Here is a 22,982-nt window from a genome sequence, read left to right as displayed (position 1 = left end):
TTAGCAGTTCAAGAAGGTAGCTCACTACGACCTTCTCAAGGGCAATTAGGAATGGGCAATAAATAGTGGTCTAGCCAGCAGTGCCAATATCTGATGAATAAATATTTAAACATTCTGCTGCCTCAGAAACAATTTTTCCTTTTTTTTTTGGTTTCTATTTTCTTCTCCTAACTTTTGCTTACATCTGAAACTTAAAAATGCATGGTAGAAACCAGATAAAGAGTTGGCAAGTACTTTCCAATGTTGTTCCACGTGTACATAATGAAGGTTAAAACAACATGCAGTAGCATGGCCTAGCAGCAATACTCAGAAGCAATCCCTTTACACAATCGCACTGGAGCTAAAACCACATTTGAATCTGAACTGTAAATGTGTTTTAAAAAGCTGAATCAGATTTGAAAACCATCACTGCAGAAAATTCTTAAGTACCTTTCTGTTAGCTTTGCTCAGGCCATTTATTCAAAGATCTTTTTTCATAAAATCTCACTTTAAGTAGTGGGTTATTACTAAGTCTCGAAATCGAAGTCCAGTTTAATAATAGCACAATGGACTTCAGAACTTGTAACTTTAAATTAATATTTATAACCTGCTGATTAATTCCTCGGAGCAATTGTTCAAAGCCTAAATTTAATCTGCTTGAATGCTCATCCCCCAGAGGAAAAAAATAAACTATAATCGCACAAGAACTAGGTCACTCCATTTTCTCACGAAAGCACAAAATGGAAACAAGTGCTGCCTCATGAACTCAGTAGAACAAAATCAGACTGACAAATTATTCAATCACATTCAGCTAGAAGTGTGTTTCCAACATATTTTTCTGGTAACTTTGACTCCAAAGTGGGGAATAATCTACAACTCAGTTTTTTAGTCGTTTTAACTTGGTCATCTTTTTATGTTAAAGATTGCAGTTTTCTTAACTTGTGAATGGTGAACATGTAGCCAAGATTGATTGGAAGTGGTTTACAAAGAAATCAGTATCATGAAAATTAAATGAACTTCTCTGAATCAGTCCGGTAAAATGCTCTTTTCCTTCCTCACAGTGGATGTGGTGATACAATTGCTGATCAAGACATTTTCAGCTAATTTACCCCTCACTGTTATGGTGTGACCCCAAGTTTAATGAAGAAATAATCTACAGTAACAACTGGAAAATAACAGAAGCAGCAATGTTCAATAAAATGCCAGATACATAGACGAGCTGGCATATAGAGAGAGAAACATCAAATGTTTTGGTGTAACCCGTTACTGGAACAAAGATCATTTAGTATTTTAGTGCAGCTAGGATAAACAGAAAGAGAAGGAAGAAAAATAACAGGTACGCTGATTACCAAGACCTAATGATTTAAATGACCTGCACATTTCTCCTTAGAAAACGGTTAGATTATATCAGTAAAAATATTGAGCAAAAAGACACAAACAGAAAACTAGGACGGAAAATTTGGTAATATCAGAAAGAAGAAAATACTTCAAGGAAACGACCAGTTATCAAATACACTTACTCTTTCTCTCATTCTTTGCTCTCTGGAAGGACCATTTTCCACAAGATGTTTGCCCACACTATCATCTGTGCTTTCAGCTGTTCTTCCTCTGGCTTCTGCTGTTGTGTTACACCTATCTATTGACCTCCTCCCAGGTTCACTGTCCAAAGCTCCAGAAACATCTTCCAAATGAGAGAGAAACTGACATATACTTCCTCCAATCATGAATACTATGTTTGCCGTTCAAAATGTGGTCCTTTGCATTGAGGCCAAACAAAGATCACCACGTTGAGCATTGTGTTTGCAATGGTGACCTTAACCTCCCTCTTGTTCATGATATAACTACCTCTTCTATTCCCACCCTGACTTTTCCATGTCTTCCTATATGCTGCAATCAGCCCAATGCAAGAACAGGAACAGTTCTCTCGAGTACTCACTGGTCTGAACCTTAGTTCTTAAAATTTTAATTTTATTCTCTAATCTCGAAAACAGTGCTAGCAAAGGGGATTGAACAATAGTGTTTTTTATTTTTTCCCCTGGCACTTAAAAGATTTTGTTATCCAATTCTTTCTTCTCTGTAGTGCGTGCCACCCTTTGTTTCTGCAGCAACTGTTGAATGGCAGAGCTTTAGTCTAAATTACTCCATCCAATTTATTAAGCAGATATTAAAATCCTCTTTATCACAACATCAATTTGAGCATAATCCTTAAAATTATTTTCCCAATTAATGTTCAGTGTCCAAATGCTGTCTCCTTTACTGCGCAACAGACAAAAAGCGGACAATCCGTCCGGCACATTTTGAGGCTTCAAAAAGCGTGAGAAGAGATGAGAATGAGGGCAGACCGGGAGGCTTCTTCATGAGAGAGAATGGAACGTCCAGCCTTAAAAGAGCAAAAGATGGGGCGATACAGAGAGTAGACACGGTTCAGTAGTGGGGAGATAGAGAGCAGACAAGGTTCAGTAGTGGGGAGACAGAGAGCAGACTCGGTTCAGTAGTGGGGGGACAGAGAGCAGACTCGGTGCAGTAGTAGCAAGACAGAGAGCAGACTCGGTGCAGTAGCAAGACAGAGAGCAGACGGTGCAGTGGTGGGGAGACAGAGAGCAGACGGTGCAGTAGTGGGGAGACAGAGAGCAGACGGTGCAGTAATGGGGAGACAGAGAGCAGATGGTTCAGTAGTGGGGAGACAGAGAGCAGACGGTGCAGTAGTGGGGAGACAGAGAGCAGACTCGGTGCAGTAGAGGGGAGACAGACAGCAAACTTGGTTCACTAGTGGGGAGACAGAGAGCAGAGACGGTGCAGTAGTGGGAAGACAGAGAGCAGACGGTGCAGTAGTGGGGAGGCAGAGAGCAGACGGTGCAGTAGTGGGGAGGCAGAGAGCAGACGGTGCAGTAGTGGGGAGGCAGAGAGCAGACGGTGCAGTAGTGGGGAGGCAGAGAGCAGACTCGGTGCAGTGGTGGGGAGACAGACAGCAAACTTGGTTCACTAGTGGGGAGACAGAGAGCAGAGTCGGTTCAGTAGTGGGGAGACAGAGAGCAGACTCGGTGCAGTGGTGGGGAGACAGAGAGCAGACGGTGCAGTGGTGGGGAGACAGAGAGCAGAGTCGGTTCAGTAGTGGGGAGACAGAGAGCAGACTCGGTTCAGTAGTGGGGAGACAGAGAGCAGACTCGGTGCAGTAGCAAGACAGAGAGCAGAGTCGGTTCAGTAGTGGGGAGACAGAGAGCAGACTCGGTTCAGTAGTGGGGAGACAGAGAGCAGACTCGGTGCAGTAGCAAGACAGAGAGCAGACGGTACAGTAGTGGGGAGACAGAGAGCAGACTCGGTTCAGTAGTGGGGAGACAGAGAGCAGGCGGTGCAGTAGTGGGGAGGCAGAGAGCAGACGGTGCAGTGGTGGGGAGACAGAGAGCAGACGGTGCAGTGGTGGGGAGAGAGAGAGCAGACAGTGCAGTAGTGGGGAGACAGAGAGCAGACTCGGTGCAGTGGTGGGGAGACAGAGAGCAGACTCGGTTCAGTAGTGGGGAGACAGAGAGCAGACAGTGCAGTAGTGGGGAGACAGAGAGCAGACTCGGTTCAGTAGTGGGGAGACAGAGAGCAGACTCGGTTCATTAGTGGGGAGACAGAGAGCAGACTCGGTTCAGTAGTGGGGAGAGAGAGAGAGCAGACTCGGTTCAGTAGTGGGAGACAGAGAGCAGACTCGGTTCAGTAGTGGGGAGACAGAGAGCAGACTCGGTTCAGTAGTGGGGAGACAGAGAGCAGACTCGATTCAGTAGTGGGGAGACAGAGAGCAGACGGTTCAGTAGTGGGGAGGCAGAGAGCAGACGGCACAGTAGTGGGGAGAGAGCAGACGGTGCAGTAGTGGGGAGACAGAGAGCAGACTCGGTGCAGTGGTGGGGAGACAGAGAGCAGACTCGGTGCAGTAGTGGGGAGACAGAGAGCAGACTCGGTGCAGTAGTGGGGAGACAGACAGCAAACTTGGTTCACTAGTGGGGAGACAGAGAGCAGAGTCGGTTCAGTAGTGGGGAGACAGAGAGCAGGCGGCACAGTAGTGTGGAGAGAGAGAGCAGACTCGGTTCAGTAGTGGGGAGACAGAGAGCAGACTCGGTTCAGTAGTGGGGAGACAGAGAGCAGACTCGGTTCAGTAGTGGGGAGACAGAGAGCAGACGGTGCATTAGTGGGGAGACAGAGAGCAGACGGTGCATTAGTGGGGAGACAGAGAGCAGACGGTGCATTAGTGGGGAGACAGAGAGCAGACGGTGCATTAGTGGGGAGACAGAGAGCAGACAGTGCAGTGGTGGGGAGAGAGAGCAGACGGTTCAGTAGTGGGGAGACAGAGAGCAGATGGTTCAGTAGTGGGGAGACAGAGAGCAGACTCGGTTCAGTAGTGGGGAGACAGAGAGCAGACTCGGTTCAGTAGTGGGGAGACAGAGAGCAGACTCGGTTCAGTAGTGGGGAGACAGAGAGCAGACTTGGTTCAGTAGTGGGGAGACAGAGAGCAGACTCGGTTCAGTAGTGGGGAGACAGAGAGCAGACTCGGTTCAGTAGTGGGGAGACAGAGAGCAGACTTGGTTCAGTAGTGGGGAGACAGAGAGCAGACTCGGTTCAGTAGTGGGGAGACAGAGAGCAGACGGTTCAGTAGTGGGGAGGCAGAGAGCAGACGGCACAGTAGTGGGGAGAGAGAGAGCAGACGGTGCAGTAGTGGGGAGACAGAGAGCAGACTCGGTGCAGTAGTGGGGAGACAGACGGCAAACTTGGTTCACTAGTGGGGAGACAGAGAGCAGACTCGGTTCAGTAGTGGGGAGACAGAGAGCAGACTCAGTGCAGTAGTGGGGAGACAGACAGCAAACTCGGTTCAGTAGTGGGGAGACACAGAGCAGACTCGGTTCAATAGTAGGGAGACAGAGAGCAGACGGTTCAGTAGTGGGGAGACAGAGAGCAGACTCAGTGCAGTAGTGGGGAGACAGACAGCAAACTCGGTTCAGTAGTGGGGAGACACAGAGCAGACTCGGTTCAATAGTGGGGAGATACAGAGCAGACTCGGTTCAATAGTAGGGAGACAGAGAGCAGACGGTTCAGTAGTGGGGAGACAGAGAGCAGACTCGGTGCAGTAGTGGGGAGACAGAGAGCAGACTCGGTGCAGTAGTGGGGAGACAGAGAGCAGACGGTGCAGTAGTGGGGAGACAGAGAGCAGATTCGGTGCAGTAGTGGGTCTCAATCTGTGGACTAACCAGATTTGGAGAAAAGGAACAAGTACGTGATTGGCTGATGAATCGGTACAATTTAGCAGTAACTGAGGTTTTATTAGTATTAAGGTTTTTGTAGTAGTACTAAAACCTATTTGGTTTATTAATCCAAATTAACGTATTGAAAAATTAATTATTGACACAACTGTTTAAATAGCAGGCTTATAGAAAAACAAAGTTTTACATCACTCTTAAGTAATTAACTTGGTGAGCACGTCTAAATTACTTTGTAGTTTTGATCATCGAATTTACAGTACAGAAGGAGCCCATTTGGTCCAGGGTCTGCCTTTGGAAAGAGCACCCCGTTTAAGACCCCACCTCCATCCTATCCCCATAACCCATTAATCCCACATAACCTTTTTCTTTTGGACACTAAGGGACAATTTAGCACGGCCAATCCACATGACCTGCACATCTCTGGATTGTGGAAGGAAACCAGAGTACTCGGAGGAAACCCATGCAGACAGAGGGAGAACGTACAGACTCCGCACAGACAGTGACCCAAGTCGGGAATCAAACCTGGGTCCCTGGAGCTGTGAGGCAAGTGCTAACCACTATGCTGCCGTGCTGCCCAGTGAGATTAGAGGAGCTCACTTTCCAGCCGGGACCAAGTGGCCACCTTCTGTACTGTAAACGTTCTATGATTTTAAAAGCTGCAGCCAGATTAGTGTTTAACTTAAATATTAAGGTTTAGCTGGGAAAATTTCAAATTGAATTGCGTCATTTTTCTTTCAAAAGATCTAGCAAGGGTAAACAGCCTCTCTCTCTTCACACTGAGAAATTTGCAAAAGGAGGAAATATTCTGAAAGTGCCTCCCACAGCCATTCAAGTGGCAGAAGCATTATGTTTCCTTGGCCACCACCAATGTTGTTTTAAAGAACTCTATACACAGTACAAGAACTTGGCAAAGACTTATTTTCTGAACTTTGCTTGCTCATTTGAGGAGATACTGGGACATTAAACTGGCCCAAAGCCAAGTCTTCTAAGTCCACAGCCACCCGAGATTAACCTCCAATGTCATCTGCAGTTCCCTGGACTGATCCAGCAGAGGGCAGCAGAGCGGAGCTACTGATTGGCTGTTCCGGGGAGATTTGCATACGTGCAGTGCGGTCAGCCTAATTTGAAGGTGTACCTGCGAAAGAGACCCGAGGAGTTCGAGTGCAAGCAAGCATCCAGCAGAGGGCAGCAGAGTGGAGCTACTGATTGGCTGTTCCGGGGAGATTTGCATACGTGCAGTGCGGTCAGCCTAATTAGAAGGTGGTTTGTGAAGGGGCTGTTGTCAAGTGACAATTAAACCCGGAACACTTCCTCATGTGTTTCCTTCCCTACCCCCTCCTCTAACCAAAAAAAAACAACCGTGGTTGTCGGGAAGGTAAGTTTATCTCTTTAAAAACTTACCTTGAAAGGTGACATCACAGCAAAGCAGTGACCTGATTGGCTGGCAAGGGAAGTGCTCCAATTAGCAGTTGCTGGGAGAAATTTAACTCTTCGTGTGTTGGTGAGTATTGTGATTGGTAAGTAAAATCTTTATTCCTTTCACTTATTAATTATTTGATACTATATTTGTAATCAGTTAAGGTAAAGGGTAAAAATGGCAGGAGATCCCAGACCCGTGTTATGTTCCACGTGCGCAATGTGGGAGTTCAGGGACCCGGCCGATGCCCCTGACTTCTTCATGTGCGGGAAGTGTGTCCAGCTGCAGCTCCTGTTAGACCGCATGACGGCTCTGGAGCTGCGGATGGACTCACTTTGGAGCATCCGCGATGCTGAGGAGGTCGTGGATAGCACGTTCAGTGAGTTGGTAACAACGCAGATTAGGATTGGTGACGGAGACTGGGAATGGGTGACCAAAAGGCAGAGAAAGAGCAGGAAGGCAGTGCAGGTGTCCCCTGCGGTCATCTCCCTCCAAAACAGGTATACCGTTTTGGATACTGTTGGGGGAGATGACTCACCAGGGGAAGGCAGTAGTAGCCAGGCTCATGGCACCGTGGCTAGCTCTGCTGCACAGAAGGGCGGGAAAAAGACTGGCAGGGCTATAGTCATAAGGGATTCAATTGTAAGGGGAGTAGACAGGCGTTTCTGTGGTCGAAAACGAGACTCCCGAATGGTATGTTGCCTCCCGGGTGCTCGGGTTAGGGATGTCTCCGATCGGCTGCAGGACATACTGAAGGGGGAAGGGTGAACAGCCAGTTGTCGTGGTGCATATAGGCACCAACGATATAGGTAAAAAAAGGGATGAGGTCCTACAATCAGAATTTAGGGAGTTAGGAGATAAGTTTAAAAGTAGGACCTCAAAGGTAGTAATCTCAGGATTGGTACCAGTGCCACGGGACAGTCAGAGTAGAAATTCAAGAATAGACAGAATTAATACGTGGCTTGAGAGATGGTGCAGGAGGGAGGGGGTCAGATTTTTGGGACACTGGAACCGGTTCTGGGGGCGGTGGGACCATTACAAACCGGATGGTCTACACCTGGGCAGGACTGGAACCAATGTCCTAGCTTTTGCTAACACTGTTGGGGAGGTTTTAAACTAATGTGGCAGGGGGATGGGAACCAGATTAGGAAGTTAGAGGTCAGTAAAGAAGCAGCAACTAAAGCCAGTAAGGTACGAGACAATAAACACAATGTGACTAAGGGGAAGAGTAGACAGGGAAGAGATGATGATACAAAGGTGGTCTGAGGTGCATTTGTTTTAATGCGAGAAGTGTAGCAGGTAAGGCAGATGAACTTAGGGCTTGGATCAGTACCTGGGAATATGATGCTATTGATATTATTGAGACTTGGTTGAGGGAAGGACAGGACTGGCAGCTGAATATCCCAGGGTATAGATGCTTCAGGAGGGATAGAGAGGGAGGTAGAAGGGGGGGAGGAGTTGCATTACTCATCAGAGATGATATCACAGCTGTGATAAAGGAGGGCACAATGGAGGATTCGAGCACTGAGGCAATATGGGTGGAGCTGAGAAATAGGAAGGGTGCAGTAACATTGTTGGGACTTTACTACAGGCCTCCCAAAAGCGAGCATGAAGTAGAGATACAAATATGCAGACAGATTATAGAAAAACGTCGGAGCAATAGGGTGGTTGTGATGGGAGATTTTAACTTCCCCAACATTGAATGGGATTCGTGTAGTGTTGGAGGCGTAGATGGAGCAGAGTTTGTAAGGAGCATCCAGGAGAGTTTTTTAGAGCAGTATGTAAATAGTCCAACTCGGGAAGGGGCCATACTGGACCTGGTATTAGGGAATGATCCCGGCCAGATGGTTGATGTTTCAGTCGGTGATTACTTTGGGAATAGCGATCACAATTCCGTAAGTTTTAGAATACTCATGGACAAGGACAGGAGGGGTCCGAAAGGAAGAGTGCTAAATTGGGGAAAGGCAGAGTATAACAAAATTCGTCAGGAGCTAGGGAATGTGGATTGGGAGCAGCTGTTTAAGGGTAAATCCACATTTGAAATGTGGAAGTCTTTTAAGGAAAGGTTGATTAGAGTGCAGGACAGACATGTTCCTGTGAAAATGAAAGATAGAAATGGCAAGATTAGGGAACCATGGATGACGGGTGAAATTGTGAGACTAGCTAAGATGAAAAAGGAAGCATACATAGGATCGAGGCAACTCAAAACTGATGAAGCTTTGGAGGAATATCGGGAAAGTAGGACGAACTCAAACGCGCAATAAAGAGGGCTAAAAGGGGTCATGAAATATCTTTGGCTAACAGGGTTAAGGAAAATCCCAAAGCATTTTATTCGTATGTAAGGAGCAAGAGGGTAACTAGAGAAAGGATTGGCCCACTTAAAGACAAAAGAGGAAATTTATGCGTGGACTCATATGGGTGAGATTCTTAATGAGTACTTTGCATCGGTATTCACAAAGGAGAGGGACAAGACGGATGTTGAGGCTAGGGATGGATGTTTAAATACTCTCGGTCAAGTTGTCATACGGAAGGGGGAAGTTTTGGGTATTCTAAAAGACAATAAGGTGGCCAAGTCCCCAGGACCGGATGGGATCTATCCCAGGTTACTGAGGGAAGCGAGGGTCGAAATAGCTGGGGCCTTAACAGATATCTTTGCAGCATCCTTGAGCACGGGTGAGGTCCCGGAGGACTGGAGAATTGCTAATGTTGTCCCTTTGTTTAAGAAGGGTAGCAGGGATAATCCAGGGAATTATAGACCTGTGAGCTTGACGTCAGTGGTAGGCAAACTGTTGGAGAAGATACTGAGGGATAGGATCTATTCACATCTGGAAGAAAATAGACTTATCAGTGATAGGCAACATGGTTTTGTGCAGGGAAGGTCATGTCTTACAAACCTAATAGAATTCTTTGAGGAAGTGACAAAGTTAATTGATGAGGGAAGGACTGTAGATGTCGTATACATGGACTTCAGTAAGGCGTTTGATAAGGTTTCCCATGGCAGGTTGATGGAAAAAGTGAAGTCGTATGGGGTTCAGGGTGTACTAGCTAGATGGATAAAGAACTGGCTGGGCAACAGGAGACAGAAAGTAGTGGTGGAAGGGAGTATCTCAAAATGGAGAAAGGTGACTAGTGGTGTTCCACAGGGATCCGTGCTCGGACCACTGTTGTTTGTGATCTACATAAATGACCTGGAGGAAGGTATAGGTGGTCTGATTAGCAAGTTTGCAGATGATACTAAGATTGGTGGAGTTGCAGATAGCGAGGACGACTGTCAGAGAATACAACAAAATATAGATAGATTGGAGAGTTGGGCAGAGAAATGGCAGATGGCGTTCAATCCAGGCAAATGCGAGGTGATGCATTTTGGAAGATCAAATTCAAGAGCGGACTATATGGTCAATGGAAGGGTCTTGGGGAAAATTGATGTGAAGAGAGATCTGGGAGTTCAGGTCCATTGTACCCTGAAGGTGGCAACGCAGGTTGATAGAGTGGTCAAGAAGGCATACAGCATGCTTGCCTTCATCGGAAGGGGTATTGAGTACAAGAGTTGGCAGGTCATGTTACAGTTGTATAGGACTTTGGTTCGGCCACATTTGGAATACTGTGTGCAGTTCTGGTCGCAACATTACCAGAAGGATGTGGATGCCTTGGAGAGGGTGCAGAGGAGGTTCACCAGGATGTTGCCTGGTATGGAGAGTGCTAGCTATGAAGAAAGGTTGAGTAGATTAGGATTGTTTTCGTTGGAAAGACGGAGGTTGAGGGGGGACCTGATTGAGGTCGACAAAATTATGAGAGGTATGGACAGGGTGGATAGCAACAAGCTTTTTCCAAGATTGGGGGTGTCAATTACAAGGGGTCACGATTTCAAGGTGAGAGGGGGAAAGTTTAAGGGAGATATGCGTGGAAAGTTTTTTATGCAGAGGGTGGTGGGTGCCTGGAACGCTTTGCCAGCGGAGGTGGTAGAGGCGGGCACAATAGCATCATTTAAGAAGCATCTAGACAGGTATATGAATGGGCGGGAACAGAGGGAAGTAGACCTTGGAAAATAGGCGACAGGTTTAGATAAAGGATCTGGATCGGCGCAGGCTGGGAGGGCAGAAGGGCCTGTTCCTGTGCTGAAATTTTCTTTGTTCTTTGAAAGTCAACAACTTTCCATCAGTTATACTGTAACTACCAGGGTAGCACTGCATAAGAACACTGGGAGGCAAAAACACACAGATACCAAGAGGACACTCAAGGATGAAAAGACCATAAGGCATAGGTGCAGAATTAGGCCACTTGGCCCATCGAGTCTGCTCCGCCATTCGATCATGGCTGATATGTTTCTCATCCCCATTCTCCTGCCTTCTCTCCATAACCCCTGATCCCCTTATTAAACAAGAACTATGAACTCTGTCTTAAAGACACTTTGTGATTTGGCCTCCACAGCATTTTGCGGCATAGTGCCATAGATTCACTACCCTCTGGCTGAAGAAATTCCTCCTCACCTCTGTCTTAAAGGATCGTCCCTTTAGTCTGAGATTGTGTCCTCTGCTTCTAGTATTTCCTACAAGTGGAAACATCCTCTCCATGTGCACTCTATCCAGGCCTCGCAGTATCCTGCAAGTTTCAATAAGATCCTCCCCTCATCCTTTTAAACTCCAACGAGTACAGACCCAGAGTCCTCAACTGTTCCTCATATGACAAGCTCTTCATTCCAGGGACCATTCTTGTGAATCTCCTCTGGACCCTTTCCAAGGCCAGCACACCCTTCCTTAGATAAGGGGCCCAAAACTGCTCACAATACTCCAAATGGGGTCTGAACAGAGCCTTATATAGCCTCAGAATCTCATCCTTGATGACGGTGTCCTTTGTATGCAATGTGGAATGCTTTCATTAGAATCTAGGTTTGGAATGTTTACTTTATCATGGCTTTTATTATTGCATTGTTGCCAAGTTAGAGGGAGAGTACGGTGTTGGACTGTTGGTGAATGGAGAATTGGGATTACAGAAATCAATATCACACTGTGAGTTCATCACATATAGCCCAGGTGGAAAGGGGCTGTCTATGTTCCTCCCTTTTTCTTATTCTTCTCCTGCCCCTGACCTGTTTTCTGCAAGTTGATGTCAAAAATGTCTGCTCATGATAGTAAAGTTGTACAGCATATCACCACAAATCTTCACACTCGCTCTCCCAAGTACTGTGGGCTCCTCCAGAGGGGTCTAGGCAGTGCAAATGTTATTTCAGTAATATCATATTTCTTGTACCAACATGGTCTACATGTTATGTATGCTGCATATCTGAGCATGGGTCACGCACCAATCATCAACCATAATCGTCAGTAGATAGCCCAGCCACTCTTCAGTTTGCCACGGTAGCTCAAATGCGGGCGGTACAGTGGACGAACACAAACTGAAGGCATCATGATTCAGTCAGGATACTGTTCATTTGAGTTGCATAACTAACTGCCTGTGGTCACATCCTAGCTGCATACTAAGGAAGTGAAATTTCCTTCAGTTCTAGTAAAGAGCAGAGATGACATGTGACACCCCTCACTATAGGGAATCCTGCAAACCGTTTACTCATTTCACCTGCTTGTCACAGCCAAAAGAGAATTATATCGAGTTCCTGTGACCTGCCTTACTCGATAATTGGCAGCAAACTGTGAGATGCTTCAAATAAATTCAGTTCCAGCCTGAAAGGAGACAGATTCATAATAGTTCACTACCACAGTCACATTCACTGCCATTGACAATGCAGTCCTCACCCTGCTTTGAGGTTGCAACTTTACGGTTGTAGCCGTTGGGAGATTTCAGCGAGCATGTCCACCGCAGCTGGGTCACACATTATGCCTTGCCACGGTTCAGGTAGGAGAATTGCTCCCGAACACCCTGGGCAGATATTGCCTCTTATTTCTTCTCCCTTTCCTCTTCCCCCTCCCTGTTATAGCTGCTTGCCCTGTTCGACGTAACCTCTGTTCCTTTTCCAATTTATGCTGCATTCCAAGCAGAATGCCTGCATTCGAGTGTGGGAGCAACTGATTTGTTCAGAAGTCTTGAAATCAGGACAAATCTCTCAGTACCGAGCACACTACTTCCTACATACCATTGCAATTTTGAAGAACTACAAGAAGCCCTAAACACTTGTGAAATCGCAGCAACAGCCAGAAAAAATAAAAATGAACCAGCAACTAACCTGCACATAGTTAATGATCCATTTGAATAGCACTGGTGAGGGTGCAGTGGCCTTGGTAGGGTGCTCTTCCAGAGGGTTGGTGCAGACTCCATGGGCCAAATGGCCTCCTTCAGCACTGTAGGGATTCTATGGGTGTCTTTCCTGCTGCAGAACACTTGTCCAGCTATTTGAGGTTAGGGCAGCCTGTCAGCTGCTGTGTTGGGCTCATACTGACACTGCTGGTAGCAAATCAACACTATACCCTGATTGGCTTCATGATCTTCCTGCATTGCATGCCTCTGGCAGACATTCAATACGTGTGCACCAATGTGACTAAGCAGTATGGCAACTGGTGCAATTTGTCCCACAATTGTGCACAAAAACCACAAACACTATTATAGGGCTCTAAGGACACCATTCAGGAGCCGAATTTCTCATCCCAGGACTCCAAAGAACTTTGTCCAATCTGAGCTTGGCTGTTTGTGACATTCAGCAGAGCAGGAACTTGAAAATGAAATGAAATGAAAATGAAATGAAAATGGCTTATTGTCACGAGTAGGCTTCAATGAAGTTACTGTGAAAAGCCCCTAGTCGCCACATTTCCGGCACCTGTCCGGGGAGGCTGGTACGGGAATCGAACCGTGCTGCTGGCCTGCTTTAAAAGCCAGCGATTTAGCCCAGCGAGCTAAACCAGCCCCTTGAACCCACATTCCCCTATTCCTTTGTACAACACCAACAGTGTCCCTTTAGAAAATAGCAACGGATACGTACTTAAACCAAGAAAATAATAAAAGTTCACTAAACATTAAGTCAGCAGAGTTCTCTGTACAAATATCATTACTCAATGCCCTGGGCTGGCTCCAAAGTCTATCAGCATTTCCTACTTATCTGGTTTGACAAAATGGACTGCACAGCTATTGTTAATCAATTTCTTGTCCGAATACCTAACATGGAAGTTCTTATTAATAGTCTTATCTAAATATTGTATTAAACCAGTCATGCATATAAATGGGGAAGTTAATGGTTAATTCTGAACCAACAACGTGTAACAATGTCATTTGGATGGTAACAGGGTTAAAGTGCAGACTTGCAAACAAATTTGTTTCATTTATTTCATTGCATCTATACAATTATAAAATAGTACAGATGCACAATATTAAAGAATTGGCCAAGAGGTGATGTCAGCTAAGACCAACGACTGATTAAAAAGTTAGGCAAAGAGGACAGGAAAGCCCAACTTTGCATGACATCACATTAAATATGTGGAAAGGGGCCCAAATTGTGCAGCGCACAACCCTTTCACCTTGGGTTTCATTTTGACAATAACCTCCACAACTACAGAAAACTCAGCTGATATCCAAAGTCTAGTAGCAAAGACCTAACCCAAATCAAGATTAGAAAATATATATATTATTTATATATACACCTCCTTTATCAGCTTGATCCTGAGAAACACACTAGTCCAGATGTAGGAGCTTGGCTTCTAAACATTTTAGCTGACTTACCAGTTGATCCCTTTCCTCACTCGTTTCAACTGTGCCTGTCAACTGGTTTTCTCATCTAAGCAAAAAGCAGAAAAGATTGTGTCTATCCATAAGCAAGGATCAAAGTCAGACCCAGACCCAATAACTACAGATAATTATGTCAAAGCTTACAGCAATAAGCAGCTGCTGCTTCACCTCAACTGTAGCAACATTATTTAGTTGCCAATTTAGCTACAAAGCAAATGAGCCACTTGCAACACAAAATTATAATGATACAGAAATAAAGTGATTCTCTCATTTGATGGGATGAGGTGGGCATACTTCATGCCTATGTTCATATAGCCAACAAGGTACTCCACTGTCTGATGACAATGGAATCAATGTTTAAATTAAACCGTCAGGCTCAAAGGAAGAACCTATCATCTGATGTGCTACATGCCAGATTTCTGCATTAAACCGGAAACATCGCTAAGCAACAAAGTCTATACACTACTTCTGATAATAAAACTCACTCCCAAATAGTGCTGCCACTTCCAACACCTTCTCTTCTGTGTAGATTTTCAACTGGGGTTACTAGATCATATAATAAGCCATGGGATGGCTCTGGTAACTATTAACACGTCAGTACAAGTACTCAGTCTTTTCTGCTCACAAGCAACTACTAAGGGTCAATTTTGAAAGAGGTCTCTTCACAAATTATGCCTTTGTTCTAGATGATTGTGCCACCGCAATTAAAAATAAATCAAGTAACATCTACGTGCAACATTTGAATCTGAACCACTTCATACTGCATTTCACAAATCAATTTTTGTACAACTAAAAATCAGATTTCTGCCAAATATATGCATTTTTGGTCTACAACCAAAGGGTTGACAATTAGCTGATTGGCAGCACAGCACCATTTACCTACCGTATCTCCTTTGATACCTTTGATCCCTTGATACTCTTAACCTAAGAATGAATTTATGAACCTAGGCTTGAAAAATTCCACAGCTTTAAAGGAGAGAAAATCCCAGATTTCTGTTATCATTCTGTGAAAAAAGCATTTTGCATTTCCTTCCTATAATTAAGATTATGTCTCTGTTCTTGATTCTCCACCACCACCCTGGAAGAAATTGTTTCTCTTTATCTATAAAATCCCTTTAATATATTAACCTTGATCAGTTTAACCCACAAATCTCCCACACTCGAGGGAATACAAGCCAAGTTTATGCAACCTGCCCTCATAATTGAATCTGCACGATATACCCTTCCTTTGGCCCCATGGCCAAACTGAGCAGTGTTCCAAATGGAGCCTGACCAAGATTTTAAACCTGACACATAGATTTGATATTCCACAATTCAGTAATGATAATACCAATTCTTCTAACAACTCAGCAGCCTCCTGTTATACTTTGGTCTTGTGTTAGAATTTTTTACCTCAAAAGCATCCATTTTTCAACGGATCAGCTTGACATTTTCCTTTACAAAATCTATCATGTTGGCCTAGCATAATAAAGTTGGCCTAGCATAATAAAGTTAAAGAATAACTTTAAGTAGAAAACTACAGATGTTTCCTGTTCGGATCGGATTAGGAAATGGACTGATGCTAATATCACCGAGGACTCATAAAAGCAAAAGAGATATGATCAGAGAATTGAGAGGTCAATAACCTTATACAATGTGACATATTAAAAGTAGTTTCAAACAATATCTCGGCAATTTTGAATTTTCTACATCAATACAAGGAAATAATTGTGAACAAGCTACACATGTAACATTAGCAACAAAAACCTTACTGCATTAGACCAATACAAACCTCAAACAAACGTAGATCAGCAGGGACTTTATCACCAACACTCAAACAGACAGTATCTCCCGGAACCAGCTCTCGGGCGAGCAAGTGTTCCATTCTTCCTTCTCGTATACTAGGGTGGAAAAAGAAACACATGCCAAAACAAAATGCAATACTGTTAGGGTCAACACATTAAAATTATCACAGTTCTCTCTCTGTATGCAAATTTTTGTTCTCTTCAAACATTAGAGCTGGGATGAAACATTTCCTTTTTCCGGAACTCTGCATTAGCATCAAATATTCCCACATAAAATATAGCAAGATTTAGAGAGTGAAGTTCTTGTGCTATTTCAAAACTAACTGCTACACTAGTGCAACTTTAAAAAAAAGCATACCATCCATTCCTGTGGTATCTCACTGTAATCAAGCCAAATTGAGGGTCGTTCTGTCCTGGATTGAAATGAAGGGTGCTTCCAGTCTGCTACAGAAACAATATTTGCATCAGGTTTCGCTCAGTTGGCTGGCGGCTGGTTTGTGATGCAGAGGAAGGCCAACAGCACAGGTTCAATTCCCGTACCGGCTGAGGTTATTCATGAAGGTCCCGCCTTCTCAACCTTGCATCTTGCCTGAGGGGTGGCGACTTTATTGTTCAGGTAAAACTTGGGAGCAATGAAAATCTAGGTGCGGCACGGTGGTTAGCACTGCTGCCTCACAGCGTCAGGGACGCAGGTTCAATTCCAGCCTTGGGTGACTACCTGTACGGAGTTTGTACGTTCTCCCCGTGTCTGAGTGAGTTTCTGCCGGTTGCTCCAGTTTTCTCCTACAGTCCAAAGATGTGTAAGCTAAGTGGATTGGCCATGATAAAAATTACCCCATAGTATCCATTGATGTATAGGTTAGGTGGGGTTATGGGGACAGGGTGGGCCTGATTAGGGTTCAGAAAGTTGGTGTAGAATTGATGGACCAAATGGCCTCCTTTTGCACTGCAGAAATTCTATGATCCATTAGTTTGTCCTATGTGCTAGAGGGGAAAGGATATTATCGATCTATCGTGGTAGCTATTCCCAAATTTTATTTTGTTTCAATGACTTTATAACTTTATTGAAATGTACATCAGGTTAACCAGCAAAAGTAAGTTGACGTTTCCACTACAAGAGTAAAGTAGTGCACATACGAAGAGAAAGGGAAGTGAGAAAGACAGTTTTCTGGAATGAATAGTTGATTTAGCATTGGATAAAAAATTGACTTAAGGACAGAAAATAGCACGTTGTGGTAAATGGTTGTTTTTCAGACTGGAGGATGTTAGTCAGTTAGTATTCCCGAAGTGTCAGTGCTAGGACCACAGATTTTATATAAATGACTTGGATATTGGAATACAGCATAAAATATGAAACTTTGCTGATAATACCAAGCTTGAAGATGTGGCAAGCAAGAAGGATGATAACATTTTACTGTAACATGATACAAGCAGGCTAGCAGATTAGATAGACAAGTGGGAGATGGAATTAAACACGGAGAAAAGTGTGAGGTGATGCATTTGGGCAGAAGCGCTAGGGAGAGGCAGTAGAGGCTTAATGCCACAGTTCTAAAGGGTGTGCAAGGACAGAGGGACCTGGAAGTTGATCTGCATAGATCTGTGAAGGTGATAGGACAAACTGAAAGAATAATTAGCAAAGCATGTGGGATCTTGGGCTTCATAAATAGAGACACTGAGTACGTACCAAAGTAGGGAAGCTATGCTGAACCTTTAGACATCTTTGCTTAGAGCAAATTAGGGTATTGCATCCAGTTCTGGTCACCACATATTAGGAAGAATGTGAGGGTCCTTAAGAGGGTGCAAGAGTTTCCAGAATGGTTGCAGGGATGAAGATTTGTAGGAACAAGGGTAGGTTGGAAAAGCCAAGGTCATTCTCCCTGGAGGACTGTCGAGTGATGGATGTGTAGGGAGAGAGAGCACAAGAGATCATTCAGGAATAGCCTGCAGATTCTTGCGTGTCAAACTACAGCTTGTTCCAGAAGCTGGTGTTCTGTTCACAGCCAAATCTAAACTGGCTGACTCGAAACCTGACTGCCTCAGCCCCTGGCTCCTCCCATTAAATACATGATCCATATCTCACTCAAATCCCATGAGCTGATTATTTACGTTTAAACATAATGCCTCCAATTATCTACTCCTCAGAAATCATAACAAAAATCCATTAGGCTTGTCCTTTTACACCTAAGCATTGTTTGAAATAAGAATGATCTCGTTGTTTACGATCCTTTAATTACAGCTTATGTAGCCACAGTGTCTGCCTGTCTCTTAAGCCAGGATTTTAAAAAACATTACTGCAGCAGACAGATACACATACTGACCTAGGCTTTTAACCATTAATGTACCAGATACATATAATACAACATGTATCTGAAATTCCTACAGTCACCGCAAATGTTTTGGGCAAGAGATGCAGGAGGATGTGAAGAAGTCTCAGTGACTGGTACCAATCTGGAACTTACTGTCTACGATGGTGCTGAAAACTGAGACAATGATTTCAAAAGGATGAGCACTTGTAGGAAATAAATGCAGGACCACGTGAATAAAGCAAGGGTATGGGACTGACTAAACTGCACTACAAACAGCTAACATTGGCCTAATGGGCCAAATGACCTCCTGTACTGTAATGACTCTCTATGTGAATCAAAAAATGCATAACTTGGTTGCCTTCCCGGCTTCTACTGATTACAAGAAACTGCAGTCTGATGATCACAGGATAGTTCATGTCACAAGAACAAAACTGAAACCAATGCCAAATAAAGTTTCCCATGTTAATTATGGTGCTCAGCTCACAAATGCTGCTGCACATTAGCCACAAAGGAACCGATTTACATTCTCCTGGAAAAAGGACAAAATAGGATTTTGGTTAAAAAATAAAAATCATACCAGTGGCATTCTGGTGGAACCAATTTGCTCAATTCTTCAAGAGATTTTTCAGACCGATATTCCTGCAGAAAATGAGCAAAAATAATGCTATCACATATGAAACATACATTATTGTAAAAAAGTGTGTATGAGGGCACGCACAAGGCTATAATTTTATATTCATAGAACACGTCATGATTCTAGCTCCATCGGGTTGCTCCTTGACCTCTTCATACGATTCGCTTCAAAAGCATCCCCAGCAACTCAGTAATAGGCTTATGTTTTTGCTTCTAACCTCCTGCTTTTTGATCCACATTTCATATAGGGCGTGATTCACCGCTCCCCACGCCGGGTGGGAGAATCGAGAGAGGGCCGGGCGACTCATTTCACGCCCCCCTGGCTGTTTTCCCCTCCGCTGCCCCGCGATTCTCCCACCCCCGGTCGGAAGAATCGCGGCTCGCCGTTTTTCACGGCGACCGGCGATTCTCCAACTCGGATGGGCCGAGCGGCCTGCCGTTCGTGATCGTTTCACGACAGCGGCAACCACACCTGGTCGCTGCCGTCGTGAACATGGGCGCCAAAGGCCCGTTTGAAGCTTGTGGGGGGCGGAGAGGGGAATGAGCACCACGGCTGTGCTCGTGAGGGGACTGGCCCGCGATCGGTGCCCACCGATCGTCGGGCCGGCGTCTCAAAGGGACGCACTCTTTCCCCTCCGCCGCCCCGCAAGATCAAGCCGCCACGTCTTGCGGGGTAGCGGAGGGGAAGATGGCTACCGTGCATGCGCGGGTTTGAGCCATCAGCCGTCGTGACGTCAGCTGCGCATACGCGGGTTGGAGCCGGCCAACCTGCGCATGCGCGGCTGACGTCACATAGGCGCCGCCGTCGTGTCATTCTCGGCGCGCCGCCTTGCGCAAGCGTCAAGGCCCGGCAGCCGAGAATAACGGAGCGCCGCTCCAAGCCTCCCGGGTGTGGATGAATACGGTGAGAGGAGCGGCCTCCGAGGCCGTCGTGAAACTCGGCCGAGTTCACGACGGCCTTCTCGATTTTTCCCGGGAGCGGAGAATTCCGCCCATAGTGTTTGCAGACAGAACTTATTTGGTGTGGGAGTCTTTATATATTGGATCCTATTTTTAAGGTGTTATGTTTGGCTTAATGATAGTGTTCCCACTTAGAGGGAAGCACGGTAGCACAGTGGTTAGCACAATTGCTTCACAGCTCCAGGGTCCCAGGTTCGATTCCCGGCTTGGGTCACTGTCTGTGCAGAGTCTGCACATTCTCACCGTGCCTGCATGGGTTTCCTCCGGTGGCTCAGGTTTCCTCCCACATTCCAAAGACGTGCAGGTTATTGTGCACCAAATTGCTCTTGGTGTCCAAAAAGATTAGGTGTGGTTACTGGGTTATGGGTGTGGGCTTAAGTGGGGTGCTGTTTCCAAGAGCTGGTGCAGACTCGATCCTCTGCACTGTAAATTCCATGATTCTCTGAGTTACAAGTTATGGAGTCAAAGAGTTCTACCCCCATACAAGACTATGATTGCTATATCACCTGATCCAGTTTCATTACACTGTTTATGGACCTCAGCAACGAAACAAAGAGAGTGCATTAATCATTATACTGAGAGGAAAGCTTGAGAGCTTATAACAGCCATCCCAACCTTTCAACTTAATTACTTTTTTCCAATCAATCATCGAGAGGTATACAGGTTTGTTATGAAATTCTATGAGACCTTTCTGCTAACCTCCATTCTGGCTGCTTTTGCATGGACTCAGTATGTAGGCCACCAGTATTCTCTCTGTTGCAGCTAAATAATAATTTCCACACTGAAGGATTTATATTGTACTGCCACCACAGTTCCAAAAATAAACATTTTCAATTATTGAAAAATTCTTTAACTAGCTACATACATACTTTCTCCAGCATACTACTCTGGTTGAATACCCATAAAAATACAGCAAATGGTTTCTGTTAAACTGGGTATTCATTTAGTTGTTAGGATATTAAAACAGTATAGTTACGTGCTAAAATTAGCAACCTCATTTCCTATTTCTGGATTGTTATCAATCCAGCCTGACATGAATGACTGCAACATACTTCACAGGCAAAGAATAGAAATTTGCATGTCTTTTATTTGTTAATTTATAGAGCATAGGGCAAAACCCCCGAGGATTTTGGAGACAGTCTCCTTGGAAACTGAAGTAATTTTGGGTGGTTGCATCTACTTGGTAGAAAATAAAACACAAACATTTTTAAATTGTTTTTTTAGCTTTCGATGTGAAAAGCACAACTTTAGTTAGAGTTGCTTGGAATATTTAATAATCAGTATTTCCAAGAAAAAATGTTTCTTTATTAATGTCGTTATTTTCAATGTTTCTTTATTTAATGAATCTAATTTAATGTTAGGCAAATATGTTTTTCATGCAATATCCTTAATTCATAACCATAAATTGTCTTCAGGACTAATGAGAGCCCCGTGACAACTAATGCTCAAAATACTAGAAATGTCACATGAACTCCCATTATTTTCAAAAGGGTCAACAGGAGTCCTTGCAACTTACACTCCCAAGTTTAAAATTTGCTAAGGGGAAACTTATGAAACAATTTTCTGGGTGACTTGGAAGAATTCTTTTTTTAAAAATTTACAGTACCCAATTATTTTTTTTCAATTACGGGGCAATTTAGCCTGGCCAATCTACCTATCCTGCACATCTTTGGGTTGTGGGGGTGAGACCCACGCAGACATGGGAGAATGTGCAAACTCCACATGGAAAGGACATTGGAAGAAATGACTTACCAGCATGGATACAAGAAAAGGGAGGGAAATTTATGGCATAAACTATTAATGAAAATAGATTAAGGAAGCTGAGTTTTTTCTCATGCAGACTTTTAAATGATCTGCTTTAGAGTTTCACGTTTGGAGGCAGCTGACGGAAATGATCCAAGCCCAGTTGTCACTATGGCAAAGGACTGGGGGAGTAGGCGAGATGCAAGGTATATTACCATACTGTCCTTTAACCTCTATGACCTGCTTTTGAAGTTGAAAGAATGAGACAAATAAATATCCATTCATACAGTATATCTTTCTCGTAGCTTTGAAGGGTCTGCATTAGAAGAGATCAGCTTATCTCAAACTAATTCGTACTCAGTGCAAATCAGAGTACATAGCTGCCCAGAATTAGTCACAGATCATCTCGCTCAGTTATCCAAAATTGCATTGGTACACCAATGCAAAGGGTGATAAAACAGCTACATTAGGATGCACCCACACAGGAGAAGGATACCAGAAACCCTAACTCTTCACCTGGTCAGTGTTCTACACAGAGGGAAAGTAACCAATTCCCTAGCACTGACATCCTTTGTCCAATGAACAGAAAAATTCTAAAAAGGTTAACATTAGGAAAGTAAAAGAACAAAGATCACTTGACCAAATCACATTTTGTTGAGATCATGAAATTAGAACCCCAAAAAATTATTAAGCATCTGTTATCATAGTCAGTCACTGAAGGAAGGATACTCAAGGCCGAATTACATCTTACACTCCCACGGTTTGGGAACAATGAAATGAGTTCCTTAATCGAGCTTCAGAGTACCCAATGCGGCACCATAAAATGCCAGATTACATTTTAATCAATCAGACCAATATTTAAACTTTTGAACCTTAACTGACTAAGTAAAGAAAAACCCTTTGAAGCTTCCAGTTTAAGTGGGACACCAAACACTAAAAAAAATGGTGCAGAATTTAATGAAGAACTTACAATTACAACTAGCCTTTCAGGGCATGAGGATATCCTAAAGCACTTTACAGCACTTTTGAATTCTGTAGAAAAATGCAGCCGCATGTCTGCTTTGTGCAAAGCTCTGCAAACCTCAATTAGATAACAACCAGAAAACCTTTTATCGGTGGTGTCGGCCGAGAGGCCAGGACACCAGGAGAACCTTCTTTGAACGGCGCCATGGAATCTTTTACATACATCCAAGAGGATAGTGGCATAGCTCAATATCTCACGTGATATACAGAACCTCAGACACCACATCACTCCCTTATT

The 22,982-nt window shown here is 44.4% G+C and overlaps 1 protein-coding gene across 3 annotated transcripts in view; it reads right to left on the bottom strand.

The window, feature by feature from the left end:
• atp2c1 (ATPase secretory pathway Ca2+ transporting 1) overlaps positions 1–22,982 on the bottom strand; it is a 132,838-nt gene that overhangs the window by 63,625 nt on the left and 46,231 nt on the right. For all 3 annotated transcript variants that reach the window (XR_005460603.1, XM_038796557.1, XM_038796558.1), the window contains exons 6-7: positions 18,963–19,024; positions 16,067–16,175 (exon numbers count right to left, since the gene is read on the bottom strand). Coding sequence is in view for 2 of the 3 variants with exons in the window: in XM_038796557.1 (XP_038652485.1) it covers positions 16,067–16,175; positions 18,963–19,024 (171 nt within the window). In the remaining variant the exon portion in view is untranslated. The remainder of the gene's footprint in view (positions 1–16,066; positions 16,176–18,962; positions 19,025–22,982) is intronic.

The sequence above is a fragment of the Scyliorhinus canicula genome, chromosome 5, assembly GCF_902713615.1.
Source record: "Scyliorhinus canicula chromosome 5, sScyCan1.1, whole genome shotgun sequence".
NCBI classification, from domain to species: Eukaryota; Metazoa; Chordata; class Chondrichthyes; order Carcharhiniformes; family Scyliorhinidae; genus Scyliorhinus; species Scyliorhinus canicula.
The sequence above is the reverse complement of the archived record's forward strand: the minus strand, read 5'-3'. Positions and strand labels throughout refer to the sequence as shown.